This window comes from Lepisma saccharinum, chromosome 17 (genome assembly GCF_977018435.1).
Source record: "Lepisma saccharinum chromosome 17, izLepSacc3.1, whole genome shotgun sequence".
NCBI lineage: Eukaryota > Metazoa > Arthropoda > Insecta > Zygentoma > Lepismatidae > Lepisma > Lepisma saccharinum.
Window position 1 is genome coordinate 19,518,445 of NC_139245.1, and position 22,605 is coordinate 19,541,049.

The following is a 22,605-nucleotide window of genomic DNA, read 5'->3' on the forward strand; positions in this document are numbered from 1 at the left end:
TATACTAACCTTGGGTGTTGATATAAAGGCAGAAGAAGACCTTGGTAGAGTGAAAATATTTTCGTAACATTTCTCGATGTTATGCATTGGCAGCTTGGGAACGAGTCAAACTTCCAATTGCTCCAATCAACAGCTGAGTCGCTGACGTCATCTCTACCCAGCACCAATCGCTAGTCATCTGGATATGTTCCGATAGTAATACAAGGTTCGCCCATAAAGAAACGGAAGTGTCAAAAAAAAGAAACAAGAAAGAAAGGTACCGTATTCTGACAACACTGCAAAGAACTATATCTAAACTTCCCGTCAGTGCATGTTTCAACCTGTTACAGGCAGTCGGTATCGGGGCAAACTTGCGTCAGATGCAGGTCTGTGTAGGCGGCGTACAAAATACGTGCACCAAGATGGAACAACGTTACAGCATAAAGTTTTGTTACAAATTGGGTAAATCGTTTACCGAAACGTTACAGATGATACGGGCAGTGTATGGTGATGCAGCATTATCAAAAAGAGTGCGCAGTGGAAAGGACAGTTCTCGCCCGTAAAGAAAAAAGCACGGATGTCGAAATCGAAGACAAAGGTGCTGCTGATCGCATTTTTTGATTCCCAAAGACTGATCCATCATGAATTTGTCTCTGAAAACCAACCAATCAATCAGTGGTATTACAAGGAAGTGCTTGGTCGACTCAGAAACATGATGAAGCGGGTTAGGAAGGACCTCTGTGATTCTGGCCAATAGTTTCTGTTACACGATAATGCTCGGCCTCATACCGCATTGTCTGTGCAACAATACCTTGGTAAGCATTCAGTGACAGTTATCAATCACCCTCCATATTCTCCTGACTTATCGCCTGCTGATTTTTCCCTTTTCCCAAACTTAAGATGACTATGAACTGCGAAGATTTGACAACGTCGCGGACATTAAATCAAAATGTTACGCGTATTTTGCGAACACTTACTGTCAATGACTATCAACAGTGTTTCCAAGACAAACGCTGGTCAAAGTGTATTGCCTCCTCTGGTGATTATTTTGAAGGTGTTGAAGGTAATTACTTGTTTTCTTCCCAAAAAAAAGTTATGTTCTTTTTTATGGGCGAATCTTGTATGACTCTCCTTAGTATGATGTAAAGAGACATTTCATCAAACGATACGTGACACGTTATCCACGGGTTAATGGCAACCAACGCTGCTCTGTAAACGTTTTTCTACTGAAGTTCTGTTTCTAAAGCAAGCGGAATTTGTAACATATAAAGAACAATGTGACTGAGATTATCTGGAATTAATGAGGAAGTAAGTTTCCGAGTAGGCACCCTCCAGCTCTGAAGATGAGACTGACGCTTGGAAATATTCTGAAGAAGTCTTCTAGTTGTTACCGCGAGGCAGAGGAAGGGGATGTCAAGCTTGAGCCATAAGAGATACCGCCATGCCACAAGTCACTCATCTTCAATTGAGATGTTCTTTCCACCGATCTCTCTACTTTGGGGGGGGGATTCCACTCTGGCCTGTAACATGAATTAATTAAGGAAACGAAGTTAAGATAGTTAAAACGTGCCAATGGGGAAAACTTGTGAATCAGTCCGTGCTACGTATTAAAGATCATATTTTAGACTACGAGACTTTTGAATAACCCTGTGTGTATCTGTGCATGTATTTTGGATTCGTAGTTAGTCCATCATTATTCACAAGTAAAACCTGCATGGCGCATAAGGTGTGTAAAAGAGAGAGAGAGAGAGATAAGAAGAAGAAGAGGGTGGTGGCTACAGAGGGGGTAGAAGGCCCTTTCTGTCGCCCCTTAAATTAACCAAGAGGAGGGTTGTTATAATATTCATCATGTCAGTCCACCCGATCCGATTCAAATGCATTAGAACTCTGTGACAGACGTAATACAGGTTTTCTAATTTTGAAAAGGATCATGGCTATAATAGAAGACTGGCTCCTAAAAAACAATAATGTCATTACAGTTATATCTCCCCTTTTAGCAATTTCCCAGGCCCGCCATTTTATATGCGATGTATAATATATAGGAATAATGATGGTATCAATTTATGACTTCAATGCTTTGAGGAAGAGCGCCTGAGTACTATGAAGGAGTTTGAGGTTCGATTCCCGGCGTGGGTGCTCTCAGATGGAAACATTTCCGACAAGGTTCCTATATAAATCGGCACTGGGGATCGTCGAGTCTAGGGGCAAATCGGGGTGGTAGAGGCGGAAGAAGCATGGTACTGACCACCTCCACATCCTCTATTTGTCACTATGGTACAATGCACAGTGATACCTTAACCTTCTTGCTGAAGTTCTTTGCTAGCAGTGTATGTGGGTTCTTATGTACCTCGCTGTACTGTGCTCCGAACGTCGTGAGCAAAAGACTCAGATAATCTCAAGTCGTAATAAACATTTAACCTCGCACAAAACCCACGTCGCTTTTTTTCTCCACTTTCATTACACCTGAGAATCCGCTGCAGTGCATATTGACAGACTGTTGATGAAATAATTCATTGTAAATCTCATTCTCAGGTTGACATCTAAAAAAATTGAATAATAAGTAAGGTGAATTTGTACGGGTTGGTCTAGATGAGGTGACACCAATGAGAGAGAATATGACGCAATTAGATAATGGATTTTCCTTCTGGTGCTGGTTGTCTGTGACACACTAAACGGTTGACAAAATATAACATGACTGAACTAAAAATTCCAAAGACATGCAAGATAAAACTGTAATGTAATGTTCAGGGCATTACAGAGCGCATGTGTGTGGCCACATATGAAACTGTACAACACCAGTGCAATGCGAATTAATAAGAAAATAACTTAGCTAATGAAGTGCTAAGCTTTTCCAAGTAGAGCAGGATGTTATAATGTGCAGGTGGAAACTTTCGCTTTCGCAACACCATGCTTCTCGCAGCGGGACTGCCTCTTGGCAAATGGTCTTGTGTCATTCCGCTGCGCATCCACCAGCAATCTTGTTTCTCAATCGCCCTCGTCCGCCAACTTTCTTTCCGCCGATCTAAAGATAGAAGATGGCAGAACACAGGGCTTCCTCCCCTCTGCCTCGAAAACAATGACCCTAAGGTTGTAAGCTGGCTGCCAGGCAGGATGGGCGTAAATGAGAACTTCTCATTCACCTGTGGGAACAAGCTGCTCCTTATGAGCTGGCATCATTGTGGCACTCTGTCAAGCCTACCCGCGTGTGATATTGAAGTTTCCTGGTCACTCGCTCGCTGTACCGTAGGCTATCGGCTTGTAATCAGAGGATACAGGGTTCGGTTCCGGCTGATGAATTCGTAGAAAGCTAAAAACATTTGATAAAACACTGGCGCCATCTCCAAACAGTTTGGAAGATTAAAAGTCTGCTTGGGGAAAGCAAAATCGGCACATTCAACAAGAATATGCCGAATACTTAAAACAGCATTACAAGCACGACACATCGGAGGGTCCAGCCCATGCAGCAAGTGACCATGTGTTAGACGTCTGTGTCCAATACGCAGTCGAGTGAGAAGAACACGATGGTATTCTAAAATCTGTTGATATTGTTTCCTGAATCGTAAAGGACTTCGAGTTTTTGTTTTAAGCCAATTTTAATCACATATAAGCTAATCGAGACTTCACCTACAGTTTCAAGTGAGATCCAAACCACTGTTCAATGTGTCTCCACCGGCCGGGACCCCTTGATTACAAGTCCACGACGTTACCACGCCATCGGGGCATAAATTGTCAATGTGATTGTGAATAATCACGAAGAAAAATACACATATAGACGTGCGTTATTGAAAACTTCACCCTGTACTCTCAAGCACATCTGATTCATAACTCCTCACGATTGACGGAAACAGAATCATTCCGAATGGTCGCACTTAAAAGTTTTCATTTCCAACGGAGAATGTAATATCATTCTGCAAAGCACTGCTCATGTTTTAACTTTTGCAGCCGTGTCATGAAAGCTGTATTTTTTCCCACCGCACCTCCGACATTCCAGGAAAAGCAGAAAAATAATTTTGCTCCGTCGGTTTTCAACGTCCTCATTCCCCTGCATTATATTCTTTGTTCACCCAACGAATTGAATAATATGTTCCCAGCTCAAAACTGCACTTTTTTGTTGTTCCTTTGTTAACGGGTATTAAACATCCACGAGGTAAAAGCTCGACACCTTAAAAGTAAATGGTTTACGAAACAAAGGAATAACGTTATGCAAAGTCATTGTTGGTAATAATATCGAGTTTTTGTAAATCTCATAGGAGGAAATGTCCATTTCAGGTTACCAAGGGCAATAAAAAAGAGATTCGCTACTATGGTGAAATGAAGGGTGCTCGAAAAATAACCATCGTTGGATAAAATTGGATCAGTGTACAATAGTATTTAAACAAAGCATATATTTATAAGTTTTTGATCCATTCAAGTGCCAAACTCTTATACTAACAATGGATACTGTGCATTGTTGGGTAGGAAGGCTCTGGGGACTGGAACAGCAAGAATTCATTCTGTCTACGATACCGTTAGGATTTGGGGAACTCCCCGATGGCGTAGTGGTGACGTCGTCGCCTTGTGGTCTAGGGCTCCCGGGTTCGGTAACTGGTGGAGGCACATAGTGGTTCGGTTCGCACTTTAAACTGTAGGTCCAGTTCCGACAAGCCTTTCTGTGCATAACGTGGACTTCAAAAGTACAAACTCAAATTTCTTCCGTTTTCTTAACTGAAGCTCTTATCGTATAAATGTTAACTTCTAATTTTGAAGCTTCTACTATATTTGTATCATTAATATCAAAGGATCCAGACATGTGTCCTTCGTTAGGCCATTGTAGACACTTGTCATGCCCCCTATTTGTTCAAGGGTTTCTCCAATTGGCGCCTAACGGATACAAAAGTGTCATTTGCTCATGTACTCAGATAATTGCAATACATACCAGTCAGTCAATCAGATTGTTCCTTCATCAGTCTTATCAACCTTCATTCCCATTTTCGCGATTAGCCAAAAGTTGCAGCGAAGAAAAATACATAAAACCAATCAATCAATCAACCGATTTAGAAGTTAAAATTTCAACCCGAATCTAGAAATCAGAAAGAATTTTGCAATATTGCTGGCTGAATGCTATTTTGTCGTATGCCCATGTGCACAGATTTTGTAGAAGAGCTGAATTTTGAATTCACTACACGATTTGTGCAAATCCTTTTTTAATGTTAATAGTTCACATCAGTTGACAGTCAGATACATCGTTTCGGAACGTGACGCGTTAACCTATAAGGAACACCATAACATCGTCAACTAACGTCTGGCGAAAAGTGGTGATACGACAAAGCAGTATTCAGCCGGCGACATGAAACTAGAGGGGAAAGCTAATACACCTTGCGGTACAGTAACCTTTGCACTAAGTAGCTTCCGTCCTTCCTCTTCAATGAGAGTACGCACTTAACATAAGGGCACAGTCATTTGTTTCTAAGGTTACTTACAGAGTGGCGCATCAACAGCGGGACAGCGAAAGTAACTGTATAACACTGTAGGACAAAAACAGCTGATGGATGGTTGGCAGTCTTCCAAACTTGGCGCAATATCTTAACGTCTTTCTCTCGCTGCCCGCGCTAAGTAGCCACGGGAATTGGGAACGGTTTAGGTCGGGAGGAAAGGGGAAGATGTTTTCCAAGCATCCCAGGCTCAATTATTCGGCACCGGCCGCCCCACATTCGGAGAGAAAGAGGTGATTGCGTTCGAGGCTTTCTGGACAGTTGACTGCCGGCGCCCTACAAGACGAACTGAGGTGGACCGTGTCGGCGACACAGGTTGCTGCCGCTTGCAATTAAACGCTAGGTTAAGCCCTGCCTTGCATAACGGCCTCAGCGCACGTGGACGCACATGCACAAGTGTTTCCACCTCCATCGCACACCCACCGCGAAATGGTGAAGGTACTAAGCCCATTGAAGCAACAGGCCTTAGAAGGTCGACAACTTGCCAATCACCTGGCACGTGTCACCACACCGAGCCTCCATTTATGAGACTCCAGTCCAGCTGGCAGGTGAGGAAATATGGCCAAATTGTGGGTTTCATGTTACAGACATGAAACTTGGTTGCCAAGTGCTGTTGTGATTATAAAATGATCCCGAGAGGAATCGAACCGGTGATGCCCTTCTGAAAGTAATAAACTCCTTGCCGAATGGATTGTAGGAACTAGTCTATTTTGTTTCCTTGTGAAAACAATTCAATGACGGAAAGAACTTCGATTTGGGGCACACGTAATGTAGATGATTAAGAAGATCTTGATTATAGAGGCACCACTGCCCCCTCGCCCCTCTCTCTCTCTAAGAGGAATAACGGAACTTTTTATCTTGCCTGTGTGTGTGTTCAACTAGATTTACACATAGGCTTGCTACTCTGAGCCAAGTGTAATGTCTAGAGCTAGGAATTTTAGGTGCAAAACTTTGCCAATAAAGGTGCAAAAAGGTGCCAATTTTTGTACAAAAAAGGTGCTAAAATAGGTGCTAATTTTCAGATGTAAAATTTATTGTGAGCAGTGCATACATATATGATTCAACTTGTCTGGATAAACACATAGAGTATTACCTGGTTTTAAATCGTTTAATATATCTAAGCAAAGAAAATTCTCTGATACATTAGAAAGCGACATAAAGGAAAACATGCTTCTTCTTACTTCCTTAGAATTAGTCATCTAGAAAACTGTTAAAATAGATTGCATTCAAAATTTCTATGTTCTTCTGAGTGAGGCTACATCTGCGGTCACTAGGCAGATACTTGTAAGGTGAAAAAGAACGTTCAACGTCAACAGACACAAGTGGTGCGTATTTTGTTTTCAACCGGTAATCCACATCCTTGTTGGTTGCGACTTCTTGAACATCAGGGTTTTTGGCTAAACTTTGTTCTACCTTCTCTTTCCCGACCCCTTGCAGCTCTCGTTGCACATCCATCAAAACAACCCACTGTGCTTCCTTTTCAGGACACTGCTCCTCCAGTTTTGTGATTGCAGTAGCAAGGAAAGAGAAGCCATGTACAATATAGAGTTCATCTTGCAATTCCTGTTTAAGTGCAAGTTTTTTGGCTTTTTCTACAGCTGAGGAATCACTATGCAAAGCATCTAAAAATTTTGATATTGTATGGAAATGATTGCAAATAAACACTGCAGCTTTTAACCATGTACCCATCTAGTGAGGATGGGAGAGGGTGGTAGTGGAAGTTTCGTAATTTCTATGTACTTCTGTATTCTAGAAGGAGCATTTTTCAGTATTTTCTTAATGCTAGAAACAAATTCGTTCATATATGTATATTCATCTTTAAGAGCTTTACAAACTCATGCAAAGCATGAACAATGCAGGTCACATGTTTTAAGTTAGGATACATATTCTTCAGATTAGAAAATGCAGCTAACATGTAAGATGCTTGGTCTGAAAGAACTAACCACACACTATCATATTTTACGCCCTCCGGCCACAATACAAAACATGCATCATTGAAACTTTGCATTACACTTGCATTATCTGTTTTGCCGAGAAAATAAGTTTTTAAAAGCATGGGTTTCACTTGATGTCCATTGAGAGGTGCTACTAAAATGTTCAAAACGTACCTGTTTTGCCTATCTGTGGTTTCATCTAGTATGAAATAGACTGGATGGTCAGCTACTACTTGCCTGATCTGCGAGATTTTAGGTTCATAAGGAAATTGAAGGTAAGATTTCCTTAAGGTGCTCTCATCTGGAACTGACTTTCCAGTATATTTTTGCAAATATGATTTCATGACAGGATTGTTAAGTTTCGAAAGAGGTATTCCACACGCTATATATATCCTTGCTGTCTCACTGAAAAATTCATTTGTATTTCTGGAACTCGAAGATGCAAGCGCCTCACCAATGAATTGCTGTCACTTCCCACCTTTACCATCTCGTAGTTCTTTATTCCTGACGTGCTTCCCAGTTTGTAGATGCTGCAAAACCCAAGTGCGTTGGTGTTTGTCATCAACAGCAATAGAAATGTCACACCTCAGAATAGATCCATCACTCTGAATGCCGTCACCACTAAACCGTTTAACAATGTCCTGCAGTTTCCCAACATTTACTTTATGTTTTGGCATGGTGAACAAGCAAATCCGATGCATCGATCAGTCGATCACAGACTGCAGTTACCTTGCTCGCTGAGACGGGAGAAGGAAACGAAAACAAAACAGCTTTCGTACAACAATTCGTAAACAATACAGCATAGGACAAGAAGAGCACAACTTCTAGCAATTGTAACGCGTCATTGTTGGCACTGTTTAAAGTCCACGCAGTTACTACATTAACGTCCAAGAACTGAAGAAAGCCGATTCATTGTTGTGCGATAAACAAGAATCGCGTGCCAAGAAGCCGCGCCTCGAATGTGGGTGGGGTTAAACAGCTCGCGAGTTGTATTAAAAAAATGACAAAGATGCAAAAAGGGCGAAAAGGTGCAAAAGCTTCTGAGATTGTGAAAAAGGTGCAAAAATGTGCAACCGAAACACCATGAGTAGAGTTCAATACGTGCTTATTTTGGGGATGAGTCACTTTTTACCCATTTTCACACAAAAAAATTTAAGGTGCAGCACCTAAAATTCCTATCTCTGGACTAATGTCGCTGTATAAAAGAAAGTGTAAATTGGAAATAAGAAAGGAATATACACGTTCTTCCTCTTCACTAAAAGTTTGAGTGTATACATAAAGTATATATATTTCTACCCACAGATATCTACTGGAAGCGGTATGCTTTTCGTCTGAAGGCCCACATCTTTGGTCGCGCATTGCCCGGGGTTATAAAAATATGACGGGGGTGCGCACGAGCCTGTAGAAAGAAAGATTATGATTTTCGTACGTTTGTGAAATGCGTCTCGTATTACCTATATTACTTCAAGATTGTTGTTTCTACTTTTTACAATGCTATCGGAGCTCAGAACACATATACACGATATGTAAACAATTTTTGTATACTCGAATCTGTAGTATTGAGATTGTAGTATGTTGAAATTTCAGTTTAAACTGAGTGATGATTTTAACAAGTTGCAAAGGAAACTGAGAAAGGGGTTTAGAAAACTGGAAATGAATGTGGAAGTTAGTTTGATGTTTGGAGTCACTAATACGCACCTTTTAATGTGCACAAGATTGTGTCTTGAAAAGTGGGTTGCGTAATGGCCGAACCAGCAAAGATTTACTCTTCAAGCCCTGGCTTTGGCATAAGTGAATTTCTTATCGTCGCGATTAGCTAAAATGGTATCAACATGTAAGTAGGAAAATACAAATAGAAATACCTAGGTATAAGTCATCACCCTCGTATATGTGAAGCTCGTTTCACGTTGTATTCACGCGCAGGAGAGGGAGAAAATTATGGAAATATAAATCGATCGTGTGTAGCAAACCGAACTTGCTAAAACAGTCACGCAGAGAGCATATTTATGCGTTAATGGTAATACTAAGAGCACTAAAACTGATCCACCTAACAGGATCACAGCAGAATTACATATAGGAATTTTGGTCCTGAAAATGGGAAACATATGTAATCCACTAATACGACCAAGCTGAATTTAATCATTATTAATATAGTTTATGAATTATGCGTGTGGAGAGATTGTCGAACGTAACTGCACGTCAGTTGTAATTTTAGTACGATATTAATTTATTAATATTGAGACAGATGTACCGTATTTCTTGGAACAAACGTAATACAGAGCATTCCCTGACATTCGCTACGAGGCTCGGCAGCAAGCGGCCTGGCATCAGCGTTTGTCTTTCCCGATGAACGGGTCCGCGACAGTCGCTAGAGTCGGCTATTAAAATTACAGTTTTCATATTGTGTACTAACCTTGACTACAGAAGGTGTTGAAAATGATGTCCTTCAGCTGCAACGCATTCCTGGCATCTCCGAAGGAAATTGGTATTTACACGTGCAAGTTCGTCTACTGTAATTCTCCGGATTTCTTGTACAATACTGTCTTTTAACTCACGGATGGTGTGCGGATTGTCTTTGTAAGTTATACTTTATTTTTTAGATTTCCCCATTTTTCTGACTGACCCTGTTACTCTAAACTATTTTACGAGGTTTAATATAGTGGTCCTATGTGGAACGGGAACACCAGGAAAACGTCGTCGCACTTCTCCACAATTCGTCTTTCCGAAGTAACACTCGACAAGATAAATCCTTTGTTGCAATGTAAACTTTTGTGCTACCATATTAAGCCACAATCTTCAACACACGGACACGACACAGCACAACTTCCGAGGGAGGATTATTCTGGCGTCAGTCTGCAACGTCAACAGAAAGGGAAAGAGAGCGAAGGCAGGGAGAGCAAAAACACAGACTGTAGCGTGCGACTGTCGCGGACCCGTTCACCGGCAAAGACAAGCGCTGATGCCGGGCCGCTTGCCGCCGAGTCTCGTAGCGAATGTCAGGGAATGCTCTGTATTACTTCGAGCATCTGGTGAACTATATTGAATATGACAGTCAAGATACAAATTTTACTATTCAGAGTGTACAAAAATAAGATATTTACAAGTTTATATAGTATGTTGTTCGTATGATTATGAATATAGGTGTGGTGTACCCGGGGTTAGGCATTCTTCTCTCTTATCGAATTATCAGATCAGTCATTAATATTGCTGCATTAACGAACATTCTCATTAGCTGCAACATTCAAATCTCGAACATAATTGGAATAACATTGAAAGTAGTAACGTAGACTTACCATATTTTTTGTTGGTCCAACCCAGGACATATTCGCGATCAACTCGTTACTGCTGAATTTCAGGTTTTTTTACAAAAATAAATTGAAATTACTTAAAAGTCTTAATATTTTATTGGAACATTAAACTATAAATTGTACAAAAAAAATATTATTTTCTAAAATCAATCAATTAATTTTCAAATGTTTAATTGAATAATACATTTTCTGATGTTTAGGAAGCCTCTCTGTTCTAGGTAGCATTATCTGTTCGTTGACTCAGTTGCACTTTTCACTAGACATGACTTTTTCAGAAATGGCTTGTTTGTTTTAATAACATCATAAAATTCACAACATGAAAGTTCTCAATTAATTTTAACTTTCAGCAGATGTTTTACAGTGGATACTAGAAGTCTACCGCTTTCTGCAGACCAAATATTCCCCATAATTGAAAATACTCTCTCAACTGGAGCAGATGTTCCAGGCAAAGACGTAACAAACTCACCCATTTTAGAAATGTTGTTACGTGAAATATCAGTCTTTTGAAACACCTTAAAAATTGCTTGCCGCTTCTCTTCAATAGTATCTGGTACTTTTTCAGAACTTGAATCGCAACCTACCTTTTGGTTTTGAATTACCTTGTTCATCAAATAGGTCATCAATATTTACGGCATCTTTTACAATTGCATTAATAACTTTTGCAGTCTCTTGTAAATCAGAAAAGGTATAATCGATCCTTGCCGGTCATAAATTTTGGTCGTGAATATTCTATACCGGTAGCTATTTTCATGTTCAGACTCTCAAAGCCCCGGACATTTTGCAATCCCGGACAGCTCTAAAAAACCAGGACTGTCCGGGCTAACTGTAGGCAGCTATTTTTCATTCTATTCGCATATTCTGTAACAAAACTTCTCTCCCCATAAAGTTATAATATTGTTTGCCCTCGTGACATTCGTTCATGTTTTACGTAGGTTTCATAACTGTACGAACTTTAACTTGCACAATTAGAATAACATACAGTTACGCGTGTTTCATCGGTAAAGAGAAAGGGCGAAATATGCTTCTAATTGTTTTCATTGATTGTGGAGAAATTATTTGTACTTACTTGTTAGTGGAATTCATACAGTTATATCCCTCTTGGTAAACTTAAAAATTGCAATCGTGTATGACGAAATCGCACAATTTTGAAAATAGTTGTTAAAACTGGAAATATGTAGGTGTGATGGTCGCCATCATACTCGTAGTATCACCCGGCTTTGAAATTTTTGGCTTCAATTTGACCCATGTTTAAAGTCCAGCGTTTCCGGTCTGGTAACTGGAGCCTTGTGTTTCTACCGCACAAAAATGTGGAAACAGAGTAGCCTTCTCGTCTTTAAATGTGCGAAGAATCCGATATACTATAGATAGATTTATAGGCTAACAGTGTTAGCCCCTGTGACCGTACAGATGCTTGTGAAAGCACAAGTATTAGCATGCAAATTGTCCACACCACGTTTATTCTATTTGTTTGCTTACTGCAATGAGAGCTTCACGAATTAAAACAAAAAGTCAAAAAATCTGCTCACAACCTTTGCAACATCTTTTATAAAAAAAATCATTCTTTAACATGTAGGATGCAAGAGAAAAAATAATGAAAATAGACATGGAGAATTTCCTGGCCAATACTTGTGCATCCCACTGTACATAATTAATCGAACATATATATACAAATAATATTGCAGCTGAGAGTTAATAGAATAAATATATGACACAGTTGCCGGGTCATTGCTCTTAATGACACTGTGATGAAAGTTACATGATATCAATATAATATGCTATGAAGATTATTCAGGCATGATTCAAAATGTGCAATATGCATGCATAAGGATCTATTATTATCAGGCATACAAAGGTTATGTGTGAATTCTCTCTAGAACGCTGTCAGCTATACTCATGCCCAGATGCCTGGTCGTTTGATCATTGGTGTGTGTACATTCGTAAAGTTAGACAAACAACGCAATGTACAAATGTATAACTAACGTCTATTTGCCTCTATATTTTCCTTCGTAATCTGGTTTCGCAGGAGGAAACGCATTTTCCTGATTTAGATTCTGTTTGACGAGCGCATTCACCTCGTATTTTCACATTTCCAACTTTCTCTCGTTGAAAAAGAGTGCTCTGGAAGGCAGGGGTGGGGGGGGGAGGGAATTTTGTTACTGAAAATGAAGGAACCTTAGCCTCATTTTCTCTCAAATTGAATTCCGAAGTTCGTCAAAGAACACATGAAGGAGTTTTTCGTAACTTTTTTTTTTCGTGTTTTCCCTTTCGTTTCTTCTGCATCTAATCACAAGACAAGAGGAGGAAAGATGCAGCAAACGGAAGGAGGGGGTGACAAGGGACAACAATCGTTAAAAAGCTTATTGTTAATATGAAGATGAAATACACGGGATTTTAGGGATTCGCACGGTAGCAAAAATTAAGTTCGGGAGAATGGCAGGTCGAAATTTGAATTTACTCGTAGAAAAACAGATGAGAGGGTATATGTGCCTGTTTATTTTTTGTGAAGCATTTATTCCTACTCCATATTCCTGGTTTATTGTTACTTTTTGAAAAAAATCATTCCACAAAGGTCTGAAAATTAGTAACCTGTCTCTTACAAAGGAAAACAAATTTGCAGTTTATGTACATTTTATTTTCATACTACTATTGTGCATCCTCTCTCTGGAGAAGGTAATTGAATTCCATTGCCCTACATGATTAAACTCTTTCGGTCATAAAAATAACATTCCATATCAATTAAATGAATTCGCATATATGGTGCATGGAAAGATTCTCTTCTCATTCACCTCATTTACTTTTCTGTGTCGTGGAATATGCAATACTCTTTTTTTTGTATCAAAGATTTCCACGAATTTTCCTTTTTATTGGAAGGTCATTTTTCTCCAAAAATTTACTTTTATGTCCAGACTTTTGTGTTATCATGTGCTACCAAGAACATTCACGTTTGTTTTCTCATTTCTGCTTTTCCCCTAAACTTGTGCTAGATTTCATATTTTCTAATACAAACACACTGAGCAAACAATGTCAATATTTTCCCAGGAAAATCCTCCATGCGTTTATCTAGAATTTCTTCAAATATTCTTTCCATTCCCTTTGAACTAGTGACGTTACATTTTCCTGTTTTTACAAGAGAACAAATTAAGTTTCAAGAGACACTACTTTTTCCCTCTATACAATTTTTAATCTTTCACATTTCTCAAGACTTACCGAGTTTTTCGTCTGCACAGTATAAATATATAAACCTACACTGATGTAGTTAATTAATGCCATAGACAACAGCATAACAGGAATGCCCAACTGTAACAGTTTTACCATTCATAGGACACACCTCTCGAAACGTTGGAAGCTAATTCAAATTTAACCTGGCTGGTAACCTGAGAACACTTGTTCGAAGCATAAATTGGACTTATCAGGTTTTCCCCTCCTGTAATCGTTATTTGTGTTTGGACAGTTTTTCGAAAATAATGGTGAACGTATTTGTAAATCCCTCCTATCTCTCTCTCTCTCTCTCTCTCTCTCTCTCTCTCTCTCTCTCTCTCTCTCTCACACACACACACACACACACACACACACAAACACACATTATATTCGCAACACTACAGAAATCGTCTTCATGGGTAACTTATATGAATAAAATCAGAATAGTATTCAATGGTGTGATATTCTGTCATCTGCTGCTATTCTTCAAGCATATGGGTGGGAATATTTATAAACTATTCGCGGAATATACACAGATGACAAACTAATAAAGCATATTGTATACATCTCACGAAATGCTGAATGCAAGCATTGGTGCTCTACAACATATCCTTTCATCCTGGTAGCCGAAAATAAAATAGGTGGAAGTTCAGTGACCAAAGACTTAACAGACGACGGTAGCAGAGATGTCGAAAGCGACAGATGGTTGATGTATCTGGGACAAGATTGTGCTGCATCTAAGCATGTTTGAATTATTGTCAACTTCGTTTGTAAAGCGGGACGGAGGTAGCCAGACGCCTAGGAAAAACCAATAATGAGGGCTAAGAGGACCTAAAAAGAGAACAATGTGCTCCTGATCACTCAGTTTCCGGTAAGAGCTGGATGTGGCTCTCACATGAACTGCCACCACAATGTATTCAGATATACTTCACGATGAAAGCGTCATAGTATCAGGGTATATGCTGTAAACGAAGTTGCTGAGAAAACGTGAGATTATTTGCTCGAGGTTCGTCTTCGTGCCTCGTATCGGAGGAATTAAATAAATTGAAATGTGTAGAAATTTTAAATCTTCTTGGTCCTGGTGTTGATAAAAGTGGTGGGGTCTGCATCATGCCCTGGTTGACTTCGCCCTTTCAGAGACTATTTAAATCGGAGGGTGCGTTATCGCTAGATAACTCAATCAAAAATCACACACTACGCTCAAATTCTGTGCATATAAACGTTCTATTTCTTTGTAAAACATTTAACTCTCTCTGTGGTAAACAGGTCTGAGGGTCAAGGCATGTCAAGCGGATTTTCACTAGGTGACACGAGGTATCGCATCGAGTTCCATCGCCGCTGTTATCATTCTTGCGAAACCAAAGTCCACTGCTTTTGCTTCTTGTAGCTACTCAGTTGCCGTTACCATCCTGGGTGAAACCGAAATTTTGGAGTTCCTACCGTACCAGGAACCGATTGCTACAAAGACGAGAGCGCTAATCTTTTGGCTACGTAGAAGCTGCATGAGGTAGGGTAACTAAAAGAGAAGGTTTTCTGCATACAAGTGGTTTCAGCAACCAACGCATGGGAGAACGATTACATGACTGAAATATCGTAAATTATCCTCTTAGACTTAGAAAGGTTTCTGTAATATTGGATGATGGACAGCTCTTTTCACAGATATGTCACGTATTGTCTTCGTCTATATTTACTCGCACATTTACACTGACGGACTAACGTTAATACTTAGTAGTATGTAATAATGAATTGGTGAATACGATAAGTTTCTTCTTCTTAAGGCCCGGCTGTACCTTTTGTTGACGGCAGAGAAACAGTTTTCGAAATTTCCTCTCCTTTCCAAAAACCTTTATGATATTCCAAATTTGAAAAATTACATATGCTTATCCATCTAGAGCATTCATGGGATCTTCATGTGGTTTGCATTCGCTTTTGTCCAAATATTCGCAGTAGTTTCATAGGCTTGCATGTTGCGAATATCTAGACAACTACGAAATTAAGTCACACGAAAATTGGAGTGAATGCTCAATTTTAGGAGTAATTCTAAGGACATGTAATTTTTTCAGGTTTTGAAATATCATAACGGTTCTTTGAAAGAAGATAAAATTTCGAAAACAGCTTCTCTGCCGTCGGGCAAAGTTCCAGTGGAACGTATCGATTTGCTCAAGCTCATTTCGTATTTATAAAATTACCCCTCCCCCGTTATTTCCTTGCTCACTTTAAATTTTCCATCTCCTCGTCTGTCTTTGTTTCCAGTGCTTTCGTATTTACATAGGTATGGTCGTGGTACTGGTTTATACTATACTGTTCTTGCATTTCTCTACAATTTTTTGAGCATCAAGAGTAAAACACAGAACTTACATCGTCCATCCAATAATGTTTGTAACTGCTCATTTGCTGATGGTTGACATGGACTCAGCCGGCTATTACACAAAACAAAATACTTATAAGGCACTGTGCTTGTCCCAGTCCACAATTGAATCGTTTACTTCCGAAACTCCCACTTGGTACAGTTTCATATAGCCCTTGCCAAGACCGCGTTAGGTTACATTATCGATTTCTGCATCCAATGAAGGATCTTGGCATGGCTATATGAAACTGTAAGAATATCGTTTTCGCCAGAAGTGGTCAATTGGGAGTTTCGGCATTAAACGATTCAATTGGTGTTTTAGGGATATCAGCGACCATTCATATCGAAACATGAAAGCTTCACGGGCGACAAGCAACAGAGCTTTGAGCAAACGATCTTGTGGTATTGAAAGGTCGGCTGTTCAAACGCCATTACTACGGGGAATTAATTACTGAAGTGAAGTCTTCACTTCAGAAACATCCTCTCGCGATTTTTATGTCTATCGGTGATAACTCGGAGATGAAAAAGTTTGCAAGGAAAACTTTCCAGTCGAAGAAATAAAAATCATAGAAGCGAGGTTCAATTGTTTATATCTTGAGGGGACGAGATGCAAATGGACCTTTGACGGAGGCCCTCGAAGATGCATAATTTATCGAAATCATCCGTTGGAAGGTTGCTTTCATCTGCTATTCTCAAAGGTCTGATCCGCGGAGAGTAAACGAAGCCGGGGGAAGAGGAAACGCGTTGCAGGAAGCTAGAATTTGCATAGCGGAAGCTTAGTCAAAAGTGGTTCGGCCATTAACTTTGGTTTTGAAGGATTTCCTCGCTTACTCCGAAGGGAGCTCCGACATATTTTTTATCGCCGTTCGGCAACAAAACCCTTTCATCAAAGACCGCGACAAACAGAATCCACAGACAATACTCCCAACGTACCGGAGATCTCATGATAAGACACAGAAGAGGAAGTTTAGCGCGTGAAGAGGTAACAACTGGGGACATTGTAATCCCTCTCGATGGTGGAGTCGATCCTTTGGTTGAAAAGCAGCCGAGTCCTTTGCCAGACAGTTTTATTGGTTTCAGAAATCGCCATGCGCGATAAACGTTAATATAGTTATCTGATCGCATCCACTACCTTTGGTATTCTCATATAACCCGCGAAGGCTTAACTGCCTGCATTAGGATCACGAAAACGGAACTCAGTGTACCTATTGGATCTGCATTTACTGTGTACTGAGAACCGATCTCCGTGGTGGAGTGGTTAGCAAAGAGCTTCAACTCCAGGGATCATGGGTTCGAATCCCGGATAGCGTATAGGAAGTTGTTCTTTGAAGAACACCATTTCTATCATGGGTGTTCTTCATAAATTTCATATGTCGTTCTCATCTTCGCGATTAGCCTAAAGTGGCAAAAAAGTTACGTAAAATCAACCAAAGCAGTCGCACATAACTATCCCACCGAGGTCTCTTGAAACCTGGAATTAAATGCGATTGTTTATCCTGGTGTGCTATTAAGTAAAGTTTGAAGTGTTTTAAATTCTTGAAGTTGCAATCAAATATACTTGCTGCTTTTTTGCGGTGTAGTAACTTTGTCAATTCTAATAGAAAGCGCGTATGGTTTGCATTTGGCTAGTAGACGGGACAGTAGTGGAACTAGTTACTCAACTGTCTTCTCGACTCTTCTCTTCGGCGAGTGACTACACACATTTTACTCTCTTGCAGCAAAGCAGAAGAGCAGAAGAAATAGTGTTGTGGTCGTAGGGTTTGGTAACTTATAAAAATAGAGATCTTGTACCAATATGCATTGAAAATATTTCAACTCTGATGCACGAGCCTCCCCGATGGTGTAGTGGTAGCGTCGTCGCCTTGTAATCAAGGGGTCCCGGGTTCGATACCCGGTGGAGGTACATAGTGGTTTGAATCGCACTATAAAAAACTGTAGGTCCATTCCCAATTAGCCTTTCTGTGCACAAAGTGGACTTAAAACAACAATTCAATCAGTCAACTCTGATGCACGCTGTTTTCTTTTATTGCGTATTTATTTATTTCTCTGAATATGTTTGCCCCTGTTAGTTAATTGCAACGACAGCGATATTGATTTATTGGAATTCATGAAGGGACACGCCCAAGTCGGGATTCGAACCCTAAACAGGTGGTGGCGAGATCGTAGCACGCTCGTTGCTTAAGAAATGAGAATTATATCATACATTGCTGATATTATGGTGTTGTAAAGTAGGGCGTCAAGGAAATCAAGTGATGTTTTTTCTAGCTCGAAAAGAGGAAGGAAGAATCAGGCCGCAATCGAAGTTTCGTGCGTGGGTGGCGGGGGTTTTGGGGGGGGGGGGGTTGAGGAAGGGTGGTTCGTGGAGAGTTTCCTACTCAACAGGAATGCTGTGGTTGAAGTTTCAGCGCGATGCGTCTTAGAAATCCCGGGCCTGCAGGATTTTGAACGCTCGGTGGAACTTTCGCAATGTGAAACATGTGCAGGTGATGTTCAGAGAGGAAGCTTACCTGGAAAGGAGGAAGGAGGAATTTTATAATGAGGAGAACAACTTTGTAATGAGATGATTACCATACGGGCAAATCTCATGTTCATAAGAAGGAATACATGTAAACGAATATTTCCCAGAACGCGGCACACAATATTTGACCTAATCGTGTACAACAAGTACATACGTGTTTATGCTAATGCTGTCAATCAGTTGCATACTGAGAGGGGACTTTTGTGGTTCTAACCTTCTTGAATATCTACCTATTAGAACCTCGTAGTACCGAAATAAAAAAGTGAAAAATGAGCTCCATTTCCCACTTCTTTCAAAGTTTCTTTTCCAACTTTACTCCATTCTCTTAATTACGATTTCTTGTCCACAGAGAGAGTAGTGACGTTATATAGAAAGAAAAATGACGGCACTGCATCGTAAAGGAAACTTTCCAGATTTTTATAAACCACTTAAGTAATAAGAGTAAAAGATCTTAGAATCCACCAGCTCTTGTAAAAAACCACGTGAAAATTTATTTTATTTTGCGCTGCTGGTGACCGAGCTAATGTCACCATATATTTTTTTTTATTATTATTTTTTGCAAAACATGTGAACACCTCGAATCAGAAAATCGTTAACACACACTCTAGATATTTCTTTTCCATTGGTAAGAAATGAAATTATGATCAGCACGCGTACTGGAACTACCATAGAAGACGTCTATGTCTTTTTTCATCCCATGAGTTGTAACATAACTGCAAGGTATGTTTCAGAAACCCGGGAAAATTCAGAGAGGCAGGAAAATGAGGCCCCCGTGACGAAGTGGTAAGCACATCGCGCTACGACGCCAGGGGTGATATGATGAAATTGATGAAGGGACTCTCTCAAAACACCCATGAACAGGGCAGGGTATACTAAAACGACGTCAAGCGACATGCATAATGATATGAAGCACGTGCAAGAGGTGAGGGACACCTTATGGCTGTGTCCGTGATCTACAAACTAGCATTCCTTTCATCTACTATCATTATACGTATGAATTCCACTAAGGATATTAATCAAACATGAGAGAAAACAAGTATCCTAATATATTGTGCAAAATGCCAACTCCATATGTGTTGTGGGTTGCCAACCTGTTCACATAGTGTGGTAGTTCATTTCTACGGAGGGTGTCCAAAAGGTCAGGCAACCGAGATTTTGAACGTACGTAACTTTTGTTCAAAAAGCGATAGAGATATCACTCTAGCACTGGTATTAACTTTATAAATGTGGATGGTTTTGAGACATGAAACAAGATATTCATGCTCTACGTGAAAGTTCAGTACCCGGAAATAGTTACTAAAGTGTAAGAAAAAGTTATTGTACGAAGTAATAACAAACATGCATAAAAGACAGCTGTGAAATCGCTTGGAAAATTTTCGATATGTGTGGGTATTATTCGAATTTATAAAATAACGGTTTGATGAGGTTTATTATGACATATTAAGAAAAGAAAAAGTATGTTTTTTTCGAAATTACGAGATGTACTGGCAACATTGGTCGTACCAGAGAGATGAAATTTAACGTTCAAAAATGTAACCTATCTATCTAACATACCCATCTTTCTGTACGATCTCTGAATTCCACCCTACGTTTGCTTGCTTGTAACTGTACATATTTACGACTATTGTATTAATAGGCATTCGGATAAACACAACGTTTGTATTAATTTATCTTCTTTTACTTTGTTTCAGACGGAGCAACTTACTGTTCTCTCCATCCTATTTGCCTTGATAGTTCTGGGAAATTCCGCCGTCATCGTGGCGCTGGTGGTCAACAAGAGTAGGAAGTCGAGGATGAACTTCTTCATCATGCAGCTCGCTCTAGCAGGTCAGTTGAAGATAACTAAGCAACTGAAGAGTATTCTACAATATTAGAAATACATTTCAAAGTTACAAAAATATTTATCTCTGTGTGTAGATGTGTTCACTAGATAGCTCAGTTACCTTCGAAATACACTTTTCTAAAATAAACGAGATGTTGGAAATCTAAATGTGATTGGCATGGAATTACTCACAAACACACACACACACACACAATGAAATAACTGTATTGATTTGGTCACTGTGCCGCTAGAACGTGGTCCGAGTAGCGTCTGGAAACACGATGCTTGCCGGCGAAATTGGATGTACGTAATCCCTCAACTCAAGCTCTTATATTATTTTAATTATTTCAATTAAAACATGACACAATTACAAGAAAATAATCATGTACTTTTGTCACAGAAAATGTTGGAAAATTCCTTGTACTGGTGAACATTTTTTACATACGTATTTACAGAAAGTTTCCTTAAACGTTGTCTCCTCACACTTCTGCACACGTTTGATTTCACATAAGAATTATACCTGTTCACAAAAAATCATTGTTCTAAAGTGTACTTATGTCTCGGCATTATAGCAACACTAATAACACTTATCAACACTCCACACTAATCGCTTTATCAATTATCACCTTAGCAAACTACATAGAAGCGGTTACAAATGTTTCTTTAACTTACGACGACCAACCTGTATGTGGAACTCTTGGAGAATAGAATGAGCGAGAATAATGAATGTTCGTTGTTGTGGACATGTACAGTGTCTCTCAAAAGTTTTAGGACAACGACATTTTAAACTAGGCAACCCAATTTACACAAGGCGTTGGTGGGTTGCGTGTAGAGTTAGGCTCAATTTCAGGGTTGCCACATGCACAATAGATATTTATAAAATACGCGAAAGGAATAAAAACAAGTAATATTGTATAAAATTATGAAAAATATCACTATTATATCGCAAGTGACAAAATTCTTTCTGAAAGAAAAAAAAGGTTTCTTAGTATTTCATCGCTGATCAGTCTACAGAAAGGAAAAGAGGTGAGAGAAAACGAAAGGTGACAAAGGAGAGGAGAAAGAGAAAGCGAAAGGAGAAGAGTAAAAGTAGAGGAGAGAAGAAAGAGAGGATAAACGAGGAGAGGAGATGTAGTGAGGAGAATGGAAAAAGATTCTAGGAGAGATGAGGAAAATGGAGCAAAGAAGAGAGAAGAGGAGACGAGAAGAGGGGAGTGGAAAATAAAGTAAAGGAGAGAAAAAGAGAAGAACGAAAAGAAGAGGAGAAGAGTGCAGTGGAGTCGGAAATCTAAGACAGGAGAGGAGATACGAGGAGTGGAGATGAGTGGATGGAGATAAGATGCGAGAAAAGTAGGGAATCGATATGAGATAAAAGCAGAGCGAGCAGAAGGAGGGGAGAGGAGAAGGAGAAGAGAAGAACAGAAGGGACTGAAGAGAAGAGGTAGTTGCAGAAAATATCGTTTCAGCGTCAAGAATTGATGCATTGGTCAAATTATCGACATGAAACATTCAATAACATTTTGAAATGTATTGGAGAATGTATTAGATCGGTTCGAAATGCCTTTTGGCTCAGTTCAGAGCAAGGTAAAATCTTCCATGTAAGATCTTTGATTTTACCTGCGATTATACCACTAAAAACATGAATGTAATTTGAATATTTATAAGAATTATCCAATTTTTGTCCACTTCTCGGTTCGTTGAAATGGATATTTTGTAATTTAATATTTCCCCTCCCCCCATCGTTAATTCCAAACTGAATCATTCCGTTTCACACGGCGTGGACAATGAACACAATGGGATAGGTCTAAAACTTACGAAAATTTTCTGCCACCGGAAGGGTTTGAACCTACGACCATCAGATTGACAGTCCTGAACGGTAAACACTACCCTACTAGCTTTCGCTCCTGGAAAATAAGTAGAAGGAGCTGACCAATGTGAAATGTAGATGCAACTCTCCTCCTACATATAATGTGCAAAAAAATCTTGTTTGTAACAAAGAAAACGAAGGTAGTACGACTCGGCGAAAAC

General features: G+C 39.7%; 1 protein-coding gene across 1 annotated transcript in view; it reads left to right on the forward strand.

The window, feature by feature from the left end:
* Positions 1-22,605, forward strand: part of LOC146001558 (cardioacceleratory peptide receptor-like) — a 450,055-nt gene that overhangs the window by 276,643 nt on the left and 150,807 nt on the right. Inside the window, exon 3 of the mRNA XM_083139031.1 lies at positions 20,447-20,582. Within this exon, the coding sequence (XP_082995157.1) occupies positions 20,447-20,582 (136 nt within the window). The remainder of the gene's footprint in view (positions 1-20,446; positions 20,583-22,605) is intronic.